This window comes from Ixodes scapularis, unplaced genomic scaffold, assembly GCF_016920785.2.
Source record: "Ixodes scapularis isolate PalLabHiFi unplaced genomic scaffold, ASM1692078v2 PGA_scaffold12__126_contigs__length_90152505, whole genome shotgun sequence".
Taxonomy (NCBI): domain Eukaryota; kingdom Metazoa; phylum Arthropoda; class Arachnida; order Ixodida; family Ixodidae; genus Ixodes; species Ixodes scapularis.
In genome coordinates this window covers 22,108,082-22,131,230 of record NW_024609838.1, presented here as the reverse complement: position 1 = coordinate 22,131,230, position 23,149 = coordinate 22,108,082, and the positions used below count along the sequence as shown (strand labels likewise).

At 45.1% G+C, this 23,149-nt stretch overlaps 1 protein-coding gene across 1 annotated transcript in view; it reads left to right on the top strand.

The window, feature by feature from the left end:
• Positions 1 to 6,285: 6,285 nt before the first annotated feature.
• The window catches only part of LOC8051083 (ATP-binding cassette sub-family G member 5), a 28,250-nt gene continuing 11,386 nt past the window's right edge, over positions 6,286 to 23,149 (top strand). Inside the window, exons 1-7 of the mRNA XM_029985522.4 lie at positions 6,286 to 6,456; positions 7,852 to 8,084; positions 8,800 to 8,917; positions 10,104 to 10,295; positions 11,154 to 11,234; positions 19,825 to 20,044; positions 20,828 to 21,039. Coding sequence (XP_029841382.1) covers positions 6,288 to 6,456; positions 7,852 to 8,084; positions 8,800 to 8,917; positions 10,104 to 10,295; positions 11,154 to 11,234; positions 19,825 to 20,044; positions 20,828 to 21,039 — 1,225 coding nt within the window. The 5' untranslated portion in view covers positions 6,286 to 6,287. The remainder of the gene's footprint in view (positions 6,457 to 7,851; positions 8,085 to 8,799; positions 8,918 to 10,103; positions 10,296 to 11,153; positions 11,235 to 19,824; positions 20,045 to 20,827; positions 21,040 to 23,149) is intronic.

Here is a 23,149-nt window from a genome sequence, read left to right as displayed (position 1 = left end):
GAGTGTGCAGTCGAGCTGGCGATAGCTAATCATGTCATATAACACCTGAGACTGTGGTGGAAGAAATTGGAAACCTTTTAGTAGAAGGAACAGACACAGAAAGGGACGTCCCTTTCGGCGTTCGTTCTTTCTACTGAAAAATCTTTCCAATTTCTTCCCGCACAGTCTCAGGTGCTATATGGCATGATTGTCTATATACATGTCGCAAACACTCACACAGAAAGTGACGATCACGCGCAAACCTTGCCAGAACAAAATAAAATTATATACGTGTGTACGTCTTGTCGCGACAACGTTTAGGCATAACATCGAGAACATCCATCGGTCCACCCAGTTAAACCTCCAATCCCCCCTCCCCTCCCTCTCTCTCCTAAATAAGCAGGCAAAAAACAAAAACAAACAGTACTGTAATTATCAAGTAGAACGTAAACAACAAGAACTGAACTCACAAGTTGGTTGGTGGTATCCGGCCGGAATTTCACGTCTCGACGCAGCGCAGGACACGCGAATAACTTTACCCCGAACGAAGGGTGTCACGGTTAACCGGATAGCAAGCGTGTCGAAACCATTCCTTGTGCTCTCCCCACATCGTAACTCTTTTACGGAAAAGTTCACACCATCGCGAAGCGCTAAAATGCGATGAAGCTGACGCTTTTGGGTGGCTTACCGGAAATAACGAGGTCTTCTTCCTTTCTTTGTTTTAAACTTAAAAGACTTAGAAAACCGTTACACAGTCCGTGCTCCCGCTCAAACGAGCGCAGCTGACTTAAAGTAACGCGGCGACGACTCCTGATTTTTTTTCTTCTTTGTTTGCGTTTGTTGTTGGTGCCGTCTTGAGTGGGAGTATACTGGGGGAGGAGACAGCGCTGGAAGAAAGTTCAGCAGGCTGAGGACGCCCCCGACATGGCGAAGACGCAAAACGGTGAATCTGAATCGAGGAAAAAAGAGAATGGAGGCGGCTAGGGAGGCCGCGGAGACGTTGTACGCGCTCCCACGCTCGCCTTTTCTTCTGCGTTTGAGGTCGGCTTCGACTCGGAAAAAAAAGTGTGTCTCCGCTAGACTTCGTTTCGGCCTACGACGAGCTGCTGCGAAGAGGACGTTACGATGCCATCCGAGCCAATCCGAAAGTCGCATGGGTGTCACGTGACATTCGGAACGGGCCGCAGCAGCGCGCGGAAAGCGTAATCACGTGCAGATCACGTACACGTCACTGAAATAATGTAACTGAATACCGTTACGTGTAATTCACGGAAAAAAGAAACCAAGTACATCACTCGTTACCGAGATTCGAAAGAAACGCGTTTTCTCAGCTTCGATGTAACGCTTTCTGTTCTTGTTCTTCCAAATGTGTTGTGTTTTTTTTTGTTTTTTGTTCTCTCTTTCTCTTTAAGTGTCGAGGGAGCAAGAACACTGCGTGATACGGTGACGCTGAAAGAAAAAAAAAATAATTTCAGCTGTACGAAACTTGCACGAATGGATGTATGCGTTCTCGGATGGAGTTGAGGAGGTTTCGCGAGTGTGGGCAGACGACGTTAACGGCTGGATGAACGCGGCAGAAGGGACGGTGTACGTACACGCATTTCACCTTGGCTGATTTGGTTCGGGTGTGGGCAAGAAGAAGAGAAAGAGAGATAGAGAGAGAGAGAGAGAGAGCACGAAAAAGGAAAGGAAGATAGAATGTCAGAGTATGTGAGGAAATGCATCTCCGCGCCATCTTGTAGCGGTTTAGTGTAGGTGTCATCACCTGGCTTCGTCGTTTGTCGGTTGCGCGAGATTTCTCCATTCCCTAGAGTTTTACAAAACATACGCCAGGAACTGGGGACGGTGAGTGGAGATCCACCGAACGTTCTTATCTTTACCATGTGAATGTTTTCATGTCCTTTTTTTTTATGCGGTCTGTTTATGAACCCGTTAAAAAAAATTAAGGACCCAGATTGTTCGAAAAGAGTGAAAAAACAACAAACAAAAAACCCGAGAGCGATTGAAATATTAAGGCAAAAAGTAACAAACAAGTGCTCGAACTCGCGTCAAACACAAACCTTGTTTCGGTGATCGCGCCTCGAGAAACCGGTCAACACATAATGCGCCCGCCAACATTCTGCACCTCTTAAAAACATTCACACCGAAAAAAAAAAGAGATTGATTCTGTTTGTTGCTGTGTTGACGACCACAAATCTGTTTTTTATCTTGCTGGTGTGACCGGGACATCCCCACCATCATAGGGGTCGACAGAAACATAATCCAAATGCCGCCATCATCGTACTATTAAACGTAGAGACGCCTTACAATAACTCCACTACATGCTCGTTTTTTGTTTTTTTTTCTGCAGCGATAATTTATGGGATTGATTTGTGCAAATGTAACAAGGTCAATGATATCGTAGAACAACGCTTTACAACGTCTGACTGCCTTGGGTTATGAGGTTATGTTAAGGTACGAGTGCGACTACGTCACTCCGATAACAAGAGATGACACGCTCGGCCGCCATCTTAAAACTGACAATAATATATATAGATGAAATTACGACTTTTGTTATGACGTTCGTGTCTTCGGCGACGCTAGGACGTACGATAAAACGAAGTATACACTAGTGTCGTTCACTGATAAACCTTCGCCGGGCAGTTCAACGCAATTATGTAATACAAGACGGAGTTCACCTCTGTCTTTTTTTACATACATAGAAAGTGAAAGAATCATCGTGGAATTCTGAGTAACTAATCATAATTATTTTCACCACTCGCAGTTACTCACCCCTCAGCTCTTGGCTCAAAAATATCTAAAACTAAAATTGAAAAAAAAAAATAAGATAAATAAAACTGGCTGCGCTCGAACATACAGTTCCAGGCGATGCGGCGCAACGAAATTGATGTCTCTTCTTTTGTTTAGTTCTTGACTCGTTTATGAAATACGGCAGAAGCATAGTGCGCCGTCGCACGCGTGCCTTACGAACGTCCAATTAGCTGACTGAATTTTCTATGCCAAAGTGGCTGGGTAATTGCCCCGTCGGTCGAACGGCTCCGAGAGGAGCGAGGCACTTGGCGGTACCGAGCAAACCACGATGAATGGTTGCTGAACGAAGGAGGGAAGAGGCTTTTTACAGCAATCAGGTCTTTGATTTTCTTTTCTTGAATTAAAGTAAATTATTTAGAAACTTTTTTCCCCTTTATTCCAAGCAACCCGTATACTGAAGTACCGGTAAGGTCGAAAGAAAAACTAAACCGAAACAGGATTCTAATGCTCGGACGGATATTTTTATATTTCGTCTGTAATCGAATTGCACCCCGCAACTTTCGGTACAGTTCCTATTTCAGCAAAAGCTGTTATTTAGCGCCGAGATGTTTCGGTGGTGCCCTCTTGAGGTTTCAGCTCGTGACGTCATATCCAGGATTTTGTTTCGCCCTGACGTCAGGAATTGTAATCCTGGCTACAATTCGAGACCATCAGTTGTGACCCAAGAGTTCGATGGCGTGCGTGCTTGTGTCTGTGTGTGCGTGCTCGTGATTGTGTGCGTGTCCGCGTGTCCGTGTGTGTTTCCGTGTGTGTGTTTGTGTGTGTGTGTATGTGTGTGATACGGGTGTTCGTTGCAGGCTCGATGACAGAATCGTCTACGGACACGCGCCTCAAGCATTGTTGAAGCATGTTTTCGTCCTCGTACATATGTGCGTGCTTCGAACAATGTCTGCGACAATTTTCGTACGCCTAACGTAAAAAGGACAGTCACACAAGGCAAGAACACGCCTCAGTATTGCAGACTGTCTCTTCTACGGTGTAGTAGGAGCTTGACGGAAACTTTCTGCTTCGCGTTCCGCGGCAGAAACTAAAATTCTCAATATTTACGGTCCAATATTGAAAATAAAGCCGAATAAAACCAAACGTAATTTCGAGGGAATACGTCAATTCCGCAGCGCGCATTTCAAAATGTGCTCCTAACATTCCGAAAAGAAAAACACAAAAAAAAAAAGAACAACACACAGATGATTTCTCCGTTATTTAAATATGAGCTGAAGAAGAAAAAAAAAAATTGCGAGAAGTCTACCGCGAATTCTAGCGCCACTGGCTTTTGGAGGCCGCTTCTACGACGTGATTAGGACAGCTGCCGGTGGCAGACTTCTTTCCGGCCCAACAGCCAGCGTGCTCACGCGAACAGGGAACGGCAACGTCACGAGAGCCTAGATCTAAGAGAGGGAGCGACTGAAACCGGCGGAGAACGTTTGCAGTTTAATGGCGGACGCTTCTCCTGCACAGATCGGTCGCAAACGCGCATGCGCGTTGCGATCTCGCGTGGCGAGGAGGAAAGCGGCCGAAAAGGGCAGAGTCGCTTGCAGACGATCGCTGCTTTTGATTCCCCTTTCAGCCAGGCTCGTTCCTAACGCATTACTTGTACGTACTTACTTTTTTCGGTAACAAAGCAGTGACCTAGTTACCTTGTAAAGGAAGGATCGAGTAACGTATTTTTTGTTACTTTCTGACGAAATAACGAGCCACGATATTCGGTTACTCTTGGAGAAAAACGTGTACGACACAGGTACTCAACTTAAGCGGATCGCAAGTTCGTCTGCTTCTTTTGCAGAAGTTGTGACGTCAGAAAGACGCCGAGCTCTGATTGGCTCCGACTGAAGGATAGTGGGTAGACCTCGAAGCAAGCTGCCTTAGATCTACCCATTATCTTTCATTCAGAACCAATGAGAGCTCGGCGTGTTTGTGACGTCACAACTTTTGCAAAAGAAGCAGACGAACTCGTTCTCCGCATAGTTCTCACTCCAGCTTGCGCCTGTAATTCGCACTACGACAAAAACGTTAGATGGACGATACCATTGTTCACATGATATTTTAGTATAGTCGCAGTTATCCCCGAATGAACGCGTTAGAAAGCGAGGAAATACTGCAAGCGGCTACTGCTTCCGGAAAACGACATATTTGGAGTAACCAGAATATGACCCGTTTCTTTCGAGCTGAGGTAACGCGGTGGTGAATCGCAGTAACGTGTAACGTACTTAGTTATATTTTGAATATGTAACCAGTAGCGGCATTTCGTTACCCCATTTGGGTGCCGTGTACATGTCTGCTTGCTGCTCGCATCGCCAACGCGGCCCGTTAATCACGTGACCCCGGAACGAGAAGTTAGAAACACTCTCAGGTCTAGCAACACTAGCAGACGTCACCAGCACGGGCGTGCGCGAGGGTTCGCGGCACGAACTTTAGCAAAGTACAAACATGTAGAGAAGACAACGCGGATGTCTGCAGAGGACACAACGGGAGGCCAAACAAGGAAAAGTTTACGCGTCGCGTCCGGGTATTCTCGAGCGAAACGGCGCGGGGAAAGGAAGTTACTACGGCGCATGCCCGCCCTTGCCCAACCGGAAACGAGAGTGACGATGGGAGGATTGCTTTTGTGTTAGGGTCCTCTGCTTTGTCGTGATGAGACATCTTGGTGTCTCATCACGATTGTTAGTTGCCCCCCCCCCCCCCCCCCCTCCCCAGCGTTAGTTGCCATCAATACTATCATTCCAACATGACCCCTAAAATTAATACTTATGAAGTTAAGTAACAAATTATGGTCAATTAGCCAACTTATTATTACGATTATTCCCTCATTTAATGTCCACCCAGCCTGATTAAGACATCGTGTAGAAGGCACTAAGATCTTTTTTTTTTTTTTCTGCACCATAGTGTGAGGTGTTAAACGACATGACTAACTGTGGCCTTCTTTTTCTAAAAATATGTTCGAATTAAAATGTAACACCAGTTATAGATATAGCGCCTTTCTATGCTTACGTAAGGCTACCAATGTTTTTGCGTGAGGTAACACGCTGCATTTTGGTACTGGTACAATAGAGGCCTAAAGACCCACTCAGCTACGAGACAAGGTGCATCGAGAGCATTACTAAATATAAGATAAACGTCAGTGGTACAGATCCTTGTAGTGATGGCGCTTCACATTAATTACACTCATAATGTTAAGTGGCCAAATTACAGGTGGTGCGGTGTGTGACGCTCAAAGAGCTACCAGGATTTGAGTAATTATAAATGTATGAGACAACCAGCTAAGCAGTGTAACATATGCCTTTTAGTAACTCGTTCCTAATTGGTTACTCCATCGACTACTTACAGACGAATCATTCAAGCTGGGAATAGTTCACCAGTACCATCATCATCAGCAGCAGAGGCAACAACAACAGCGTCGTCTGCTTCCAGCGCTGTGAGTTGCCACGGTCGACAAGAGCTCCACTTGAGGGCCACAGCGACCTGACAAGAGAGAAAGCAGACGACCAGTAGGCTGATCCAAGATGGCGACCGATCACGTGCTCGAGCTGTCCGGGGTGCACTACACAGGACCCGTGGCTCCTCCTACCTGCTTTCAGGCCTTCACGGGAACCGGGGTTACGGCGCCCCTTCTCAAGGATGTCAGTCTGGAGCTGCACGCTGGAGAGGTCATGGCGGTGCTCGGATCCAAGGGTAAGCACTGCTTGTGTGAATGGAGAAAAGAGACGGCTGACGTAACTTTCTTTAGTAGGGAAACCTCCACTCATCTAATATTGGGGAGGAGATCCAACCGCCGTGCCTCTAGCGGCGAATCCGAGAACTAAACCGATCGGGAAAACAACAACGTGAAATATTTGTTTGCGTTTCTGACGCAGCGCCTTGCTGACATAGCCGAACGTTGCGTTTGGCCTAAAGTCTCGTGTTCGGTCAGTTAAGCTCCCATTAGACACGAGTTTCAGTGGAACGCGAACGCTGCACTCGTGCCCAATTTGCGCCCCTCAGCCCCGCACTTGATCGAGAAAGGTGACGGAAAGAGTCCAGCCCACAAGCCTTGTGTTGGGTAAACACAAAGCTCTGTGGAAAACAAGCCGGACAAAACGCCTCCTGAAGTTTGATCTTATTGCTGACAAGGCATTTCATCTGACGATGAACCGCACCGGAGCCCATCACAGCCGTATCAGCCGACCTAGCGATGTGAATGAATCACGTGGCAACGCGCCGATCTTTAAGGTCACGTGATACTCATGCAACAATAGATTGATTACGACAGCGCGTGGCGTACGTTGCGGTCCATCGTAAGGTGAAACGGAGTTTATAAGCATGCAAGACTGTCGTGTAGGCACTATGTATACTAAAACGTAATGACGTCACTTTGACTTTCATGACATAGTCGAACCAAGGCGTCCGATATTTCTCTTGCCATCAAAGCTCTCCTCAGGCCGTTTCAAGCGCTCGGCCGCCCGGCAGAGGAAGCTTGATGACTCCCTATTTTTAGTGCCACAATAGAAGAGAAATATAATTGGCTAGGTGGCGCGAGTCACCGCCCGATTCAAAGAAAACAACCACCATGATGGTCTAGGGGAGATTCCTCAGGGCTCGTACCCTGAGCGCGCGAGGCGTCTTTAGTCAACGGGCGCCACGACGTAACAGTGGTAGCTGCGAGTCCTTTTTCTCATTTCAGTAATGCAAAAAGCATGTCTAAAAGGAACTGGTGTTGAGCGAGGCTGCGACCACACAAACGTCAGCTAACAACAGCTACCCCCGAAGCTAAATACACCGCAAACATGGCTCCGTTACCTCCCGTCCTGCTTTGGCTGTACGTGCACGCTCGATGCTCACGATACGTCAAAGTAAGCGTAATTCAAGGTACATGAAGTTCGCATTAGAGCCGGGACAACTGAAAGCTATCCCCGTCGTCCTCATGCTGTCAGTGGCTTTTGAAAAAGTTGATTGTTCGCCGACCGAATGGCTCGTTTGCTTCCCAGGAATTGGCAAAGGACTGCCTTCTTCAAACGCTGCTGGGCCATTAATTAACTTTTTTGTAAACAATCAAATGGTCATTGACTGTAGATTCCGCCTACTTCCCAGGGAGCGGCAAAAAGGCCCTGCTGGAGGTGGTGGCCCGCCGGGCCATGGGTCCCACGCGGGGACAGATCCTGCTCAACGACGTGCCCCTCACGGTCCGGCTGTTCCAGGAGCAGTGCGGCTACGTGGCACGTCGGGTGACGCTCGTGCCCGGAGTCACCGTCAGGCAGACGCTGCACTTCGCGGCCAAGCTCACCGTCGCCTCCAAGGTGTCCGGATCCGTCAAGAGGGGAAGGGTGAGTGCGACACGGCGTACATATCCATACGAAAGAAACAAGAAGAGAAATGTGACGGAGTGAGGGCCGCACCGATGAGAAGATGCGCCAAGGACCCTAGTAATATAATAACGTTGCCAAATACCTCGCCTAAGAAAAAAAAAAAAAAAAAGAGAACATCAACAAGCGTTTGTACATTACCACTTAGAAAACTGTTAAGACATACTTAGAGGTTCCTTGAACGCGTCTAAGTGGAAAATACTTTGCAGTTCGACAACATCACGCTGCGAAGCACTGTTATTTTAGCTTCACCGCAGTCTGTACCTTGGCGTCCACGAGTGCCAGCAGTGCGGCTGTCGTCAGATGCCTCTAAAAAGTCAAAGACGCGCTCGTGGTAACGCGAACGCGTTGATGCGAACCCGGCGACGCGAACGCAGCTACACAAGGTAGGCCGTCAGTGCTCTGCACGTTACTGCTCACTACAGGGGTTACACCAGCCGTATAAAAAGCGTTTTTAATCTAGTTGCTATCGCCTTCACGGAATAACATTAATATGTACCCATAATGCAAACATAGTAGTTCAATACTTTACCTGTGCTAACGTGTTGGAATAAAAAAGAAAACCCAAAACATGACCATGCGTGATTAATGCCGGTGATTGCAGACGTACTTTGGTGAGCCTTCTTTTTTCACGTGACCCCCCGGTGTGACGTCACTGACCGCGAGGAATGCGCAGGTGAAGCAAGTGATGGCCGACCTGGCCCTGAACCAGGTGTCCAATAAGGAGGTGAGCACACTGTCAGTGAACGAGTACCGGAGACTGAGCATCGCCATGGAGCTTGTCAGGGACCCAGGTACCGTAAAGGAGATACCCGACCTCCTCATTACGCTCTACTTCTCCAGGAACTTTGAACCTCACCATTTTTCCTGGTCTTTACCATTTTTACATCCAGACCAGGTTCAATCACCCCCTCCCATCGCCACCAACATTCACCTTCTCATCAACCTTTGCATGACCTCAAAATTTTACCCTATCAACAACTTTAATTTCCTCAACATCTTTTACATTTTCCTCAGCCTTTTACCTCCTGACAAATTTTGATTCCTGTCTAACTTTAGCCTTCTCATCCGAGATGAACTCCTCGCCCATCTTCACCGCTTCCCGATCTTTGCTTTCCTCGCCGTTTTTGGCCTCCTCTGGATATAACTCAGAATATAAGTTGTGGGATTTCCATTGCTGCTACCCGTCTCGGGGAATGACACAGAACATCAGTTCAACAACACGTAACAATTTATTGACTGCTATCGCCTGCGCCGCGATCCCAACCGCCCCCGGGCATTTGCTGCGACATCCCTTTATCAGCGGCGGAGCGCCGCTCGCGTGGCCAGTTGCCCTTGGCCCTCTCGTGGTCAAGATGACAACTCATGATTGTCGGAGGGGCAGCCTGGGCTCCTTGCAATCCCCAAGTTGCCCACAAAGTATATATCAAATTACGTCACAATTTGCTGAGTCAACTGTGTAACTTCACGGGTGTTCCAGATGTCATGACCTGTGAGAATAGACCTTCGTCCAGACAGGCTTCTGTTCCATTTCATATAATAAGACTTAGTTCTTGTACCTCATCAGTACCGTGTCTTTTAATGAACCTGGATTGCATCTCAACAACACGTAGAGCGCAAACAGACGCCGGCGGACTAAGGCATTACAGGTGTTTCAATTACATTCCTAACCAGTTTCGACCTGATCTACTACTGTACTGTCCCGAATTTTGTTTAATAATTCCTGGGTCTGCAGCCATAATACTGCGCTGACTAAATCGCAACTTCACATCCGACACACAACTCTCATTCCCTTTAGGTATAAACCAATTTCCTCATGTCTAAATATATTCATACAACTAGTCGGACTTTCCTTTTGGTTTAACTTCGCATAGGCAACGACCCCTGCGTCATGTACTTTCTGGCTGCCCTCCTTCTGAATACAACATAAGAATCAACAAACGAAGGGGACGGAGATTGATGCCTGTATTGCACGTGCAGTGCTGATCGTGCTGGACGAGCCCACGGCTGACCTGGACCCCCTGAACACGTACTTCGTGGTGTCCATCCTGGCCAACCATGCCAAGAAGTACAACCGCCTCGTGCTGCTCACCATGTCCAAGCCGAGGTCGGACATCTTCCCCTTCCTCGACAGGGTGGCCTACCTCTGCCTCGGCGAACTCGTCTACACAGGTATTTAGGTTTCCTCGTTAGAAGATGCTCTGGAGAGCTGATTTTACCTTGTCTTTTTAACGAAACGATCTTTGGCTAGTTGCTCCGGATTTTGTGAAGCCGTGGCCTGTGACTTTACATTAGTTCAGTTTCCTCGCTAGGTTTAGCGGGAAAATTGACGACACGTGACCTCAAGTTCAATATGGTTTCCCCCTCTAAATTTAGCGGGAAAAATAACGTCACATGACTTCCTGTCACGTTACCTCAACGCCAATTCAGTTTCGCCGCTAAAGTTAGAAGGGAAAATGATGTAACATATGACTTCCATGTCACGTTACCTATACACAATTTCAGTTTCCGCGCTAAATTTAGCGAAAAAATTGACGTCACAGCTAATTGACGGCAACAAATGACGTCACAGAAGCTCGAATGTCATGTTGTCGGATGTCGCGATCCTGGCGGCTGATACTAGAGGCGACAACATTACCTTTGTGACGTCACCATGAAAGAAATCGAGGGACGCACCTTTTTGGACAACGGTAAACACACCAGTTAAAAACGCGTCCCAGGCACCCTACTACCACCAAGAAGCGCTTGCGTACCGCATTAATTACCTCACGCGATTCTACTTGCGATCATCGGTTGCTACGTCGAGCAACCCAACTTTCGTTTTACGCAGAAGGTGAGTCGCTCGGAAGAGAGCGCCGTCGCAACCGAAAACCTCGAGCAAAATGGCGCCACGCAAAACAGGCTTTAAAGCGTCGCAACGACGCCACCCAGGCCGCGCCGTTACCACCAACGTCGTCGCGGCGTCAAATCGTGACTTCTCAACCGTCGTGCTCGTCTCTCCGTAACGCAGACCACTTTCCACGCACGCAGGCCACACGCGCACGATGCTGGAGTACTTCCGGAGCATCGGCTTCCCCTGTCCCGAGCTGGAGAACCCCCTCATGTACTACCGTAAGTCCTCTCGCCCGACACGTCCTACATATCAAGGCCTCACTGCCACATTTCTACGTCATCTCTCGGAGGCCAGCCCGGGCAATCAATCAGAAATGCATCTATTATATCACTGCACAGGAGCGCTGCGTAAGCGTTCTGCTGGGAACATCGTTCCTGGCCAAACACTGACTTCATCACTCGTGTCCAGTTTATGGATTGCATTGGACCCCGGTCGGTGACGCAAGAGACCAGGAGCTACGGCCTTGGCTACTAGGAGACGTTGTTTAGCCTCGTCGTCGACGGGTCCCCCGCCGGTGCTTCCGAGAGCAACGGCGGCAAAACAGCAGCCTGTCAAGTGTTGTTCGGTCGCTATATTTATCTAGCGGACGTCGAAGATCCGGAAGAGGGGAAACGGCGGCGAGCTGTAATTGGCCGCCGGAAGAGGAGAGGCTTTCCGACGGCCCGGCGACGGTGTCGAGTGCAATGTCTGGCTAGTTTTACGCGATAATGTCTCTCGGGAAGCTTTAGCGAAGCTAATTGTACCCGACGCGGGCAAAGTCCCCGGTAGAAGGGTAAAGTGATTCAATAAAACTGCATGGGTTACTGTAATAAGTTAACTTATGAGCAAATAATTTGTCTCCAACTTAAAACAAAATCTTCATAACTGAGACGTAGTTAAATGTTTGAATTAACTTGTCAGCGAGTCGAATTAGTGCTAGTCAACAAAATTAAGTTGAGAGGTACATTGCTCCTTCAAATTACTGGATGTGGCGTCGTTGCGACGCTTTAAACGCCAAAACACAAAAACATTTACCCTTTATTTATTTTATTTACGTTGTACCTACATCGCCCTGTAGGCATTATTGTAAGGGTTTTTAAAAAAACACTATGACAAGTGGGGAAAGAAAACGACATTATCATCAATGAACACAGTATCTTCCGGGAGGTCGTTCCACTGTCGCGCGGTTTTAAAAAAAGAATGAATTAGCAAAACTGTCAGTCCTGTAAGTGGAACCAGCAACCTTTTTAGAATGATCATAACGGGAAGAGACGTAGGATGCCTCCATAAGATAGGTGGCTTTAATCAATTCCTGTTTTGTTGTGAAAGACACGGTGTAAGAATTTTAGTCTTAGGTTTTTTCTTCTACATTCGAGGGTTTCCCATCCCAGCATAGCTTTCATATTTGTAACACCAGCATAAGGGCCATAGTTGTTCAGTACAAAACGAGAGGGCTGATTTTGAATTTTTTTCTTGTTTACTTATAAAAAAAAGTCGTGATAAGGGTCCCACACAACGCACGCATAATGAAGGACCGTTCTTACCAAAGAAAAATAAAGTGTTTCTTTAACGTTTCGTGACGCGGATCTAGAATTTCGGTGGATAAAATAAAACGTTTTACTCCCCTTTCCGATTGTACATTCTATATGACTGTTTCATTTTAGGGAATCCGCAAATAACACTCCTAGGTAAATATACTCGAACAAAGTACATAAAACGGTCCTGATGATTTACGGGACCGTTTTAAGATCGAGTAAATTTTGGAACGCGATTAGGGTGTGTGTCTGCGTTCCCGAGGCCTTTCGCTGCCACGTGCGTCGTCCGCTGTGCCAGCTCCAACTCTCCTTTCTTTTCGCCAGCATCCTATATCGTGACGAAGTTGGGCACGAGAGATCAAACCAGTCGTCTAAAGAACATGGAAAAAGACCGAGGGAGACGAGGAGACTAGAGTGCCTTCATGTTCGCTTAGCGAAGCGGGACATGAAGGTACCCCGGAGAAGACCAGAAGGCGCGTGGACGTCAGAACACCAAGCCTTGATTGGAATGACTAGTGGGTATAGTCACGAAGGCTAGCTGCTTTTGCCTCTATACCCACCGTTCGAACAGGTTCGAATGCGTACGAAAAGTGGGGTATAGGAATAGCCCTAGCAGCATGGTAGTAGATGGTAATGAAGTTGATGAGAAAGGCAGTGCCACAGACGAGTGCCGGCAGAATGAAGGCAATCATGAACATCTGCTTGATCCTACGATAAAGACAACGGCAGCCATCTTGTGTGTCTGTCCTCGCATCGATCCGGCCAGCTAGGGCTGGAAGTTCTGAATAAAATCCTAGATAAGAGCCTCTTACGAGTAGCGACATTCTTTGAAGAGCCAACTGCGTGACGGTGCAGGTTTTAGGAAACGAATCGCGGTGCAGAGCAGAGGTTTGAACTGAGTGCCGCCATTTTGGTCCAGAGGAATGTGGTCTGTCATTTGTATTGGTTGTCGTTACTTGTAAAGAGAAGTGCTGAGGGATATTAGTTCCGACGTCACCGTGGGTTCTCACAAGCTCACCTATCTTCTCCTCTCCCTCACTTTCTTTCATTATTGCATTCTATCGGAAGATGCGTAATCAAGAATTCGAACCTCGTCGTGTTTGGCGGTTTTCTTTTTCTTGCCAGTAGAGTGGAAGTGGCGTCATAACGAAGCTAACCCTTCTAGAGACTTATTATTATTGAAAGGGTGTTGTTGTTGATGTTGTTGTCGTTGCCTTTAAAGCAACTTAAAAATTGCTACATGAAGTTGCTCACAACTATAACTAATTATCTAGACAACCCTGCAGAGCGGCGTCTGTGGGAGCAGTTGGTTCCTATAGTCTTAATAACCATACCCGCTGTCAACACTCTCAAAGGAAATATTATCAAGTATCGTACATTGCTCAAATGCAGCAAGTGGTTCTTACGATAATCGGTTGTTAGAGCAAACAGTGGTGATTTTGCTCTCGAAACGTGTAGATTTTAATGGAACAGCTAATGTGAAATGAACATTCAAGGATTCATTCGCTTCATTATGAAAACAATTAGTAATGCTTTCAGCATAATTTTTTTTGGTTGTTGGGTTGAAGGTTATTAAAAAGTGGCAAATACACGCTCGGTAAAAACGGGCAACGCACCAGCGTTACCGTAGCAACTGTTACGTGATTCCCGTAGCGAGGTTTAGTAGAACGCTCCAATAACTTTCAATAACGATAGCCGATAACGATACGAAGCATCGGGTATTGTTATCGGAGCCACTTGATGCTAATGATTATTGTTGCCGGTTATCTGAAGCTTTATCTAAAATCGTAGGAAACTTTACACCGTTCCAAAAAAGTCAAAGCCGCATCAGCGCTACTGTCAGCACTGACTCTGCACTGTACGTTAGCGCTGCGGTGTACGTAAGAACGGGAGTTAAAGCTTAAATTTTTCTCATAGGTATAATAAGGATCGTCGATTGGAGGGGCTAATAATGGTACTAGTTGACTTTTACTAGTTCTAAGAAAAGAGGACCGTGTTTCTTTTGGCCCGAGGAGATGAACTATGCACTGCAGAAAGCTCAAACTCTGCGGCAATGCGACGCCAACGGTTGGGATAAAACGCGAAAGTTTGAAAGCTTGTCGTTGCCTGGGTCAAAAGATACACGAGAAAAACAAATTTATTATTGAGCTGACATTCACCTAAGCATATATTGTCATAAAAAAACAACATCATAAACCCATGCAGCATTAATTTTAGTAAAACAAACTTGTCAGCACGAAAGGAAACAATATTCTCTTCCCTGCTAACAAGTGTCTTCGACTGATATGAATCGCGCAGGCATTCTCAATATCCTTTCTTGTTTCGACAGTATTAGGTTTAGGTGTGCGTCGACTCATAAAGAAATATCGTTTTTCCCAATTATTTCTTGATCCAGGTAAAGTCCTGTTCTCAAACTTCCGCGTCCTATTCCAACCGCTAGCGCCACTTTCTCATGAAGTTAGAGCTTTCTGCGATGTACCGTTTATTATACCCAGGCCAAAAAACACGGTTGTGTTTTCTCGGGAACTCCCTGTAGTACTGGTGAAGGCCGAGCGAGTTGAACATGAATACATAAAATTGAAAGAATAAAACACAGAGAGACAAGCACAGGACAACCGCTTTCTTTCAAAGAAAGTGGTTGTCCTGTGCTTGTCCTCTGTGTTTTATTCTTTCAATTTTATGTATCCCTGTAGTATTTTGGATATTCATCGCCGTCAAGCTGAATAGAAATATTAATATACACCTGCACAGGAAGAAACAATGGGGACCTTTTTTGCGAGCTCCACTTTTGAACCACTATTGTATGTACGTAAACCCCTCAATTGCGCCCCCTCTGCACTAAGTACCACAATAACGGCGCTCACAAGATACTCGGGAAATCGGGTGCCGATACTCCAAAGGACTGTTCGCACGTATACCGCAACGCTACCTTAGTGTTGTTAGCGCTGGGTATAGCACTGATATATAACTAGGGTGTGTACTTTCCGGTGTTTATTTGTGAGAAAAATCGGCGGATGTTTTTTGGTGTTTATTTATTTTCAAAACACCGGTGTATTTCGGTGGAACGTCTCACGACAAGGCTAAAATGGTGATTATCGGTGGAAAAAAATGCGATTGATCACAAACAGAGAGTTCCAATTTTATTCACATATTCCATACACTTCTTTTTTAGGAAGCATATATTTCTCACACTTGGTTATTATAGTAGATGAAAACATACTTTGAGAGGCTTGCATCCGTCATGGCAGCACGTTCCTTGCGGTTCACAACCCACAATTATGAAAACGCACACTCCTGTATGACACGGACGTTGGCAGTGTCTTCCAGGAACCACAGCAACCTCTGAATACATGGCTTGCACCGACATCACTTGGCCAGACATAATGGCGATAGGGCACGAGAGAGCCTACCCTCCACCGCGTTAATTTTTCCACAAAAGGGGACCATGGGAGACACAATAGGGGAACAGTGTGTGAGAGCTTAGCTTCCACTGCGTTCACTAGACGCTTTTGACCACCAGAAAGGAGGGCGGACTGACACCATGTGCAAGCCGTGTATAAACACTGGAAGGATGCAGGATCCACGAGATAACACGTTTGACGAACCTCTACGGGGAAAAGGTTTCGCTAGGTCGGAATCATGCCACGACCGGTGTTTTTTGGTTTTAACCAGAACGAAAAAATCCAACCACCGGTGTTTTTCGGTTTTTATTAGATTTTATATTTTCGTCACCGACGGATGTTTATCGGTGTTTTTCGGTTAAAACCGGAAAATACACACCCTATATATAACCTGTTTTTATCGTCAGGTATAACATATATAACCTGTCCTTATCGTCAGGTAAATTTCCCACTAGTATGAAATTGGCTAAAGTTTCAGTAATTCTTAAAAGTGGTGACTCAAACGTTGTCACCAACTACAGGCCTATATCGGTGCTACCTGTGTTTTCTAAGGCACTTGAGAAAATGATCTTTATGCGTCTCAATTACTTTTTTCTTAAACAGTTTGTATTGAGAGAATTTCAATTTGGACTTAGGACAGGTAAATCCACCGAGACAGCTTTATTGCTGCAAAAAGAAATTATATTACAAGGTATTGAAAAAAGGTTGCTTACATTAGGCGTGTTCATCGACTTTTCTAAAGCTTTCGACGCGTTAAATCAGAAAACTTTGCTGGCAAAACTAGACTACTATGGTGTCCGTGGCGTACCCCATAAGCTAATTGAGTCATACTTAAAGGAGCTGTGCAACGATATTCAGTTGGAATGTTTTTCTCTCTACACGAGCTTACTGGCACACCTGGGACTCAAGGATACTCACACGCAACGCCATTGGCCAAGAAACTCCTTTGTTGCGGTGTAACTTCAAGGACAAAAGCGGTCATTTTCATTCAGTCTCTCCTTTGCAAAATTTGATGACGTAACTCGGGGATCGCAGTACACCCAAGTGACGATATTTGATTGCGGTTCATAGATTGGACCCGAGCATTGCGTGGGCACTCGACTTAGGCTCGTGACAATCGCTAGCTCGAGAAGTATTCGGGTTGTGACCCGTGTCCAATCGCTGCAACGACGACAACAGCCGAGCCATAACAATGTCTGGAACTCAGCGCGTGTCCTGCGCTTTGCCAACCCCAGCGCGTGGCTGTGATCAACACTGGCGGCATATAATCGGCTCCAGATCACGTGGCCGCTTTTCTGGCTTCGAGTTGAGGGGGTGAACGCTGCTCGTTTTTCTTTAATTTTTTTTCTGGGACTTCTATTGCGTGGGGTGAAAAACGAACGCGTGTTTCATAGGTCATTAACGTTAGGGATCCGTTTTAAGCGGTATTTGCGCAAAGTACAAAAATTGTTGCATAGCTCCTTTAAAAGATCGTAAACAGTCTGTTGTCATTAATAATCATGCTTCCTCTTTTCAAGACGTTCCTTGTGGGGTACCTCAAGGAAGTATACTTGGGCCCTTCCTGTTTAATGTTTACATCAACGACATTGTTAGCGTTGATAACCAAGCACAGTTCATCATTTATGCCGATGATACAAGCCTTTTTTTTTTTTCTGCGGATAGTGCCCACGAATTAATATGTCGCGCAAATTTTGTTCTTCAGAAATACGTTTTATAGTCGAAGGCTAACGCGCTCAGGATTAATGTGAAGAAATGCAAAGCAATTATTTTTAGATCCGTAAATAAGTCTATTTTAACTCATAGCCTAATTCTACTTGGCAATTCGCGAATAGAAATCGTTAACCAGCACAAAATATAAGGTTATACTTTTCGGAACATGTGACCTAAGACGCCCATGTAAACTTTTTGATTTCTAAACTGTCTCGTATTGTCGGTGTATTTGCTCGTTGTCGTGGTAATTTGCCACTTCATGTTAAGTTAAAAATATTTCACGCATTACTTCTGTACCCATTTGAATTACTGTCATCTCGTCTGGGCTACTACAACTAAAACAAATATAAATAAATTATTTTTGCTCCAGAAAAAGGTCTTACGACACATTGCGGAAGTACACTATTTTGATCACACTGAATCTCCTGTTTACTAAGTGTAATATCCTTCCTATGAAGCATTTGTATGAATACCGCCCGATGCGTTCCATTCGTTTTGCACCGGCATCAGTTATTGAATTCTTATATCGTATTTCGAAATTAACTGAAAGCCTCAGCATCGTCAGCACACGTCGTACAGAGTTTTGGGCTATCCCTCGGTCACGTACAAACTATAATCTGCATTCCCTGCGGCATATTCTTCCATCTTTGTTAAATACATGTCTCACCAAGCACATAGATGTATATTCGGATAGCAAGAAAGATATCTTGTCGTATTTTATTTAGTTGGTTTTTGTTGTATTTTTAATTTTTTAAATGAATTGTAGTATTTATTTTCATGTATCTATATGTGTGCGCACTGTGTATTCATTTTTTTTTTTCTCTATTGAATGCTGCTGCCTGTAAACGGGGGAGCCTGTGCCCAGTCAAGCTGTTCTTGAACAGCTTTTTGCCTAGACTCCCCTCCAGAATTTCTGGAGAATAAAAAAATATTTGATTGATTGATTGATTTTGCGGATGAAGCCCCAATTTCGCGCTGTATTAGTGACACAGCGCTGATCAGGGTAGAAAATCAAAATCAAGATGATTAAAATCGTGATTTAAATCGCATTAGCTTTGCTGTGACGGTCTAAAACCAACCTTTCCCTCAGAAATAAATCTCAAAGTATTTGTTTACATACAGTTTGTCTTTTACTTGATGGTTTCGTTGTGAGTTTGCTTTGTATCTTAATCAAATAAGTATCAAGCAAGAAAGATCGCAGCAGGCTAAACATGAGAAAAAAGCAGTGTTTTTCGTTCGTCAGTTAAGTCGTGTTTTATTAGATGGAAATCATTATGCAGAAGAAATAAAAACATGCAAAGTAATGCCCTATTGCAAGCAAATCAAAACGTACAAGATTCCCATTAAACTGTTTTACTGACAAAAAAGAAGACCAAGCTGCTTTTGTTCTAGCATGGCGTGATTTGCACCAGTAAACTTTGTTAATTAAAGTATACTTTATATGTACAGTAGCTCTTTTGTTCCCATTGTTTTAAATTATTCGAAAGATTAATCAATCAATCCACCATGTATATGAAATCATCTAGCAATAAATATCTTTGGCTAGCTACGGTGATTGAAATCAACTTAGTGCGGTTTAAATTAAATAAGTCTGATTTAAATCAATTACATCTGGTTTTCACGGTAACGTATGTGTAAACAGGCCCTTAGTCTACCTTAAAGGGTAACTGCAAAAGAAAAAAAGTGTTTTTTTTTGTTTTTTAAACAGCCTATATGGGACAAGCATGTCACAAGACAAATCTTCTACGAAAAAACTATCTTTTTTTTTTTAGCAATATTTACGCCACAGGACGTAATTTAGTCGGAGTCACAACTTCTCCACATTTGAAACTCGCGCTCTTTCGACGCGCGCGGAGTGGCTGTTATACGTCACTCCGTGACGTGTAGCAGCCACTACGTGACGTGTAATACAAACTTTGTGGCGCGCGATTTAAAACGGACTGAATAACCGCAAACTAAAACCAGTCTCGAGCAATAAATATTGCTGTAAAAAACTTTGTTTTTGGCGGAAAAATTGTTTTGTGACATGCTTGTCCCTATTAGGCTGTTTAAAAATACACTTTTTTTTCTTTGCAGTTACCCTTTAAGTAGTGGCTCAAATCGAAGCTATAAAAAAGAAACGATAAAATGAAACTTCCCAATGATGACGCCGTGTACGTCGTCGACTTCCTCGCCCCCCACAGTGTGCCTGGCCACGGTGGACCGTCGCTCCCGGGAGCGCTTCATCGACTCGAGCAGCCAGATCCAGACCCTGGTGGAGAAATTCCGGACGGACGGCTCCCGCTACCGCAAGGGGGGCCCGCCCTCCGAGATGGGAAACATGACCGAGTCGTCGCAGTACAAGCTGCCGCTCACCGCCTACGGACAGCCGTCCTGCTGGCACACCTTCTGGGCCCTCTATGGGTACGATCTGAATCGGTATTTGGACGACACCAACCGCGATTGGCACCCTATGCATGGCTGGCATGGATGGTGCATCGCGGCTGCCATTGGGGTGAACCTTGCTGCCAAGTGTATACCAACGCTACTAGAGCAACTCAGTTGAGGAACTGTCCATTCACGCTGCTTCGACGCGCATAACTATACCATGAAATACAGGCGTACAAAAGTTTGCAGACGATCGCTTAAGTCGCTACGTTTGCGAGCTTTTATGAAGTAAACATAATGCAGTTAACGACTAATGTTATTTAGAAAAAAACTTAACTAAACGAATACATCCCCCCAACATTAATAGACTTCTCTTAATAGTATTACCTAAAATATTTGCTGCTAAATATGACCACACCGGCTGTGCACGTAAATGTTAATGCCCACCTCTTCATGATGCACATTGGTGTGCGTTCCGCTATTGTCTTTTTTACATTTTTTTTCTAGGAGAAACTATTTATGGATTAGCTTATTCTACAGAATAGGAAACAATACATGAAATATAGACCTTTGCAAAAATCGTCTTCTGCGCGCTGCCATCTTTGTCTGCTGGGCTGTGCAGCGCCCTCTGAGCATGCGCTGTAGCTCCGTCCTGCTATAATTCAGACGCTGCGCATGCGTCCACAGCTCAGTGACTCAGCATTTTTCGCCCGGGTGATAAGCGATGCAAAGGTCTATAAAGGGATTTAAGAGTGGTGACTAGCAACCCCATTTTACTTCGTATCTGGACGTCACCCTAAGGGCGGTCTCCCCCCACAGGCGGCTGTGGGCCTCGTCGTTCAACTGCAACGGTCGTGCCATGGGCCACCTGGGCTTGAGAGTGGCGCTGATGCCGGTGCTGTTCGCCCTGCTGCTGCTCTTCTACTTCCCGCTGTCAGGCTTCCAGCACAGCTTCCTCAGCAGAAACGGGCTCTTCCTCAGCTGCTTCGTGGCGTCGTCCTTCGGAGCAGCCGCCATCACGGCCGTCACGTGTGAGCACGACAACCCCCCATCTGCCCCTTTCACCCTTCCTTATCCCAATCATATCCATCATCCTCACGTCAGTTTTGTTCTACAGGGTGGGTTTCTTCTGACTCACAGCGTACACGGCGGCAGGCTAGCAAACACTCTAAAGTATGTTTTTTTTTACCTATCTGCCTTGCCTGGCACGCTGCCGTGTGCGGTGCACATGTTTCATGCCAATAGATCACTTAATCCTCCTTGAAAACATATCAACTTACAAATATCTAGATGTTCATATCTCTTCTGGCCTATCATTTAAAACTCACACCGAATATACCGTTAATAACAGTAACCGCGTGCTTGGATATTTAAGACCTAACTTTTCTCTAGCTCCATCATCATTAAAATTACTGCTTCATAAAACACTGGTGCGACCAAAACTTGAATATGCATGCTCGGTCTGGGATCCCGGTGCAGAAAGCCTCATATCAGCGCTTGAAGCCATCCAAAACCGGTCAGCACGTTTTATATTATCAAACTACTATCGTACATCAAGCGTCACATTCATGAAAGCTAGTGTCTCACTGCCCCTTCTTTCCACTCGTCGCAATATCTCCCGTCTCTGTTTATTTCATAAAATTTACTATGCCCAATTCACTCTTGAAAAGCAACTAATCAGTGCCCCCGTCTACGTATCATCTCGCCTCGATCACTGCTGCAAAGTTGCTATACCCACTTCCATCTCAAATTCTTTTTTCAAATCTTTCATCCCCAAAACATCTCGTGAATGGAACGGCCTTCCCTCACCCTTTGCGTCCTATGGCGATTTTGTTCTCTTTAAAGAAGCACTAACAAGTTACTATTCATGATCTGTGCCGGACTAACCATTTTCTGCGTTTTTCTGCTTCCGTTGCCCACCCCCTCTATATTGCTTCGGCCCTGGGGGTGTAATAAATAAATAATTAAATAAATAAATAAATAAGTAGATAGATAGATAGATAGATAGATAGATGGATAGATGGATAGATGGATAGATAGATAGATAGATAGATAGATAGATAGATAGATAGATAGATAGATAGATAGATAGATAGACAGATAGATAAATAAATAAATAAATCCCTTAACAAGTGTAGCGATACATGGTGCATCGTCTCGTACGAGCAGCGAGGTTTTAAACCGTTGCTCCGCTTTGAATGCATCCCACAAAAGACAGCCTGCAGATATTGCCCGAGACGTGTTTCTTTTTTGTATGACGGACTCAGAAAACGGAGAAACATGTCAAATCATCTGAGACATTTATAGCACACTTCTACGTGTGCTGAAAAAAAAACAAAAAACACCGGTACTCATTTTCACCACAAAAAAACAAACAAAAAAAAACACGCACTAAATAAAAGTTTTGACCTAAAGCGGATCATTAATACTTTCACCGTTTATGAAATGAACATGTGGCCAACCTTCTGGGACATATCGTGAAATGAAAAATAAAGGTTTTCAAGGACGTATCGAAATTCTAAATGATTTGCTTTCTATGATACCCAGGCAATTAGAGTCCTCGGGAACATTACGATCTTTTGTCAAGAAAAGCAGAAATTGACAATTTTGTGAATGTAACACACAAAATTCAATGCAAAAAAAGAGCGTAGAGCCGTGAAATAAAGACTATACGCGTCAAACAGTTTAATTACTCCTTATTGATATTTCATGACTATCATCTAAATTAATTGCTGGGAACGTCGCGATGTTTATTGTTGTTCACTTGAAATTCGCGTCTTGGTGCATGCACAAAGGCGTTTTGATATCCAACAAAATTGGGAATGTTAAGATGCTTGAACGCTTATCCAACGAAAAAGATTTGCTAGCTTATCATAACGAACACTTTTGAAACTCAAAACACGTTGTTTTCTGTTCACCGGCATCAAGATCCATGCAAAACACACACTTTTATTCTTGAATTTACAGAAAGTTCAGCCCGTCACAAAAATGAATCTACTCGATTTCGACCCCCCCCCCCCCGCCTCCTTTCCTCCGCGGCCACTATGCCCTCCTCAAGTTTAAGCACTACATATTTTTGGTATATCAAAAAGCCCCATTCGCATTCTGCATTCATCGAAACACGCACAACCACCCCCCACT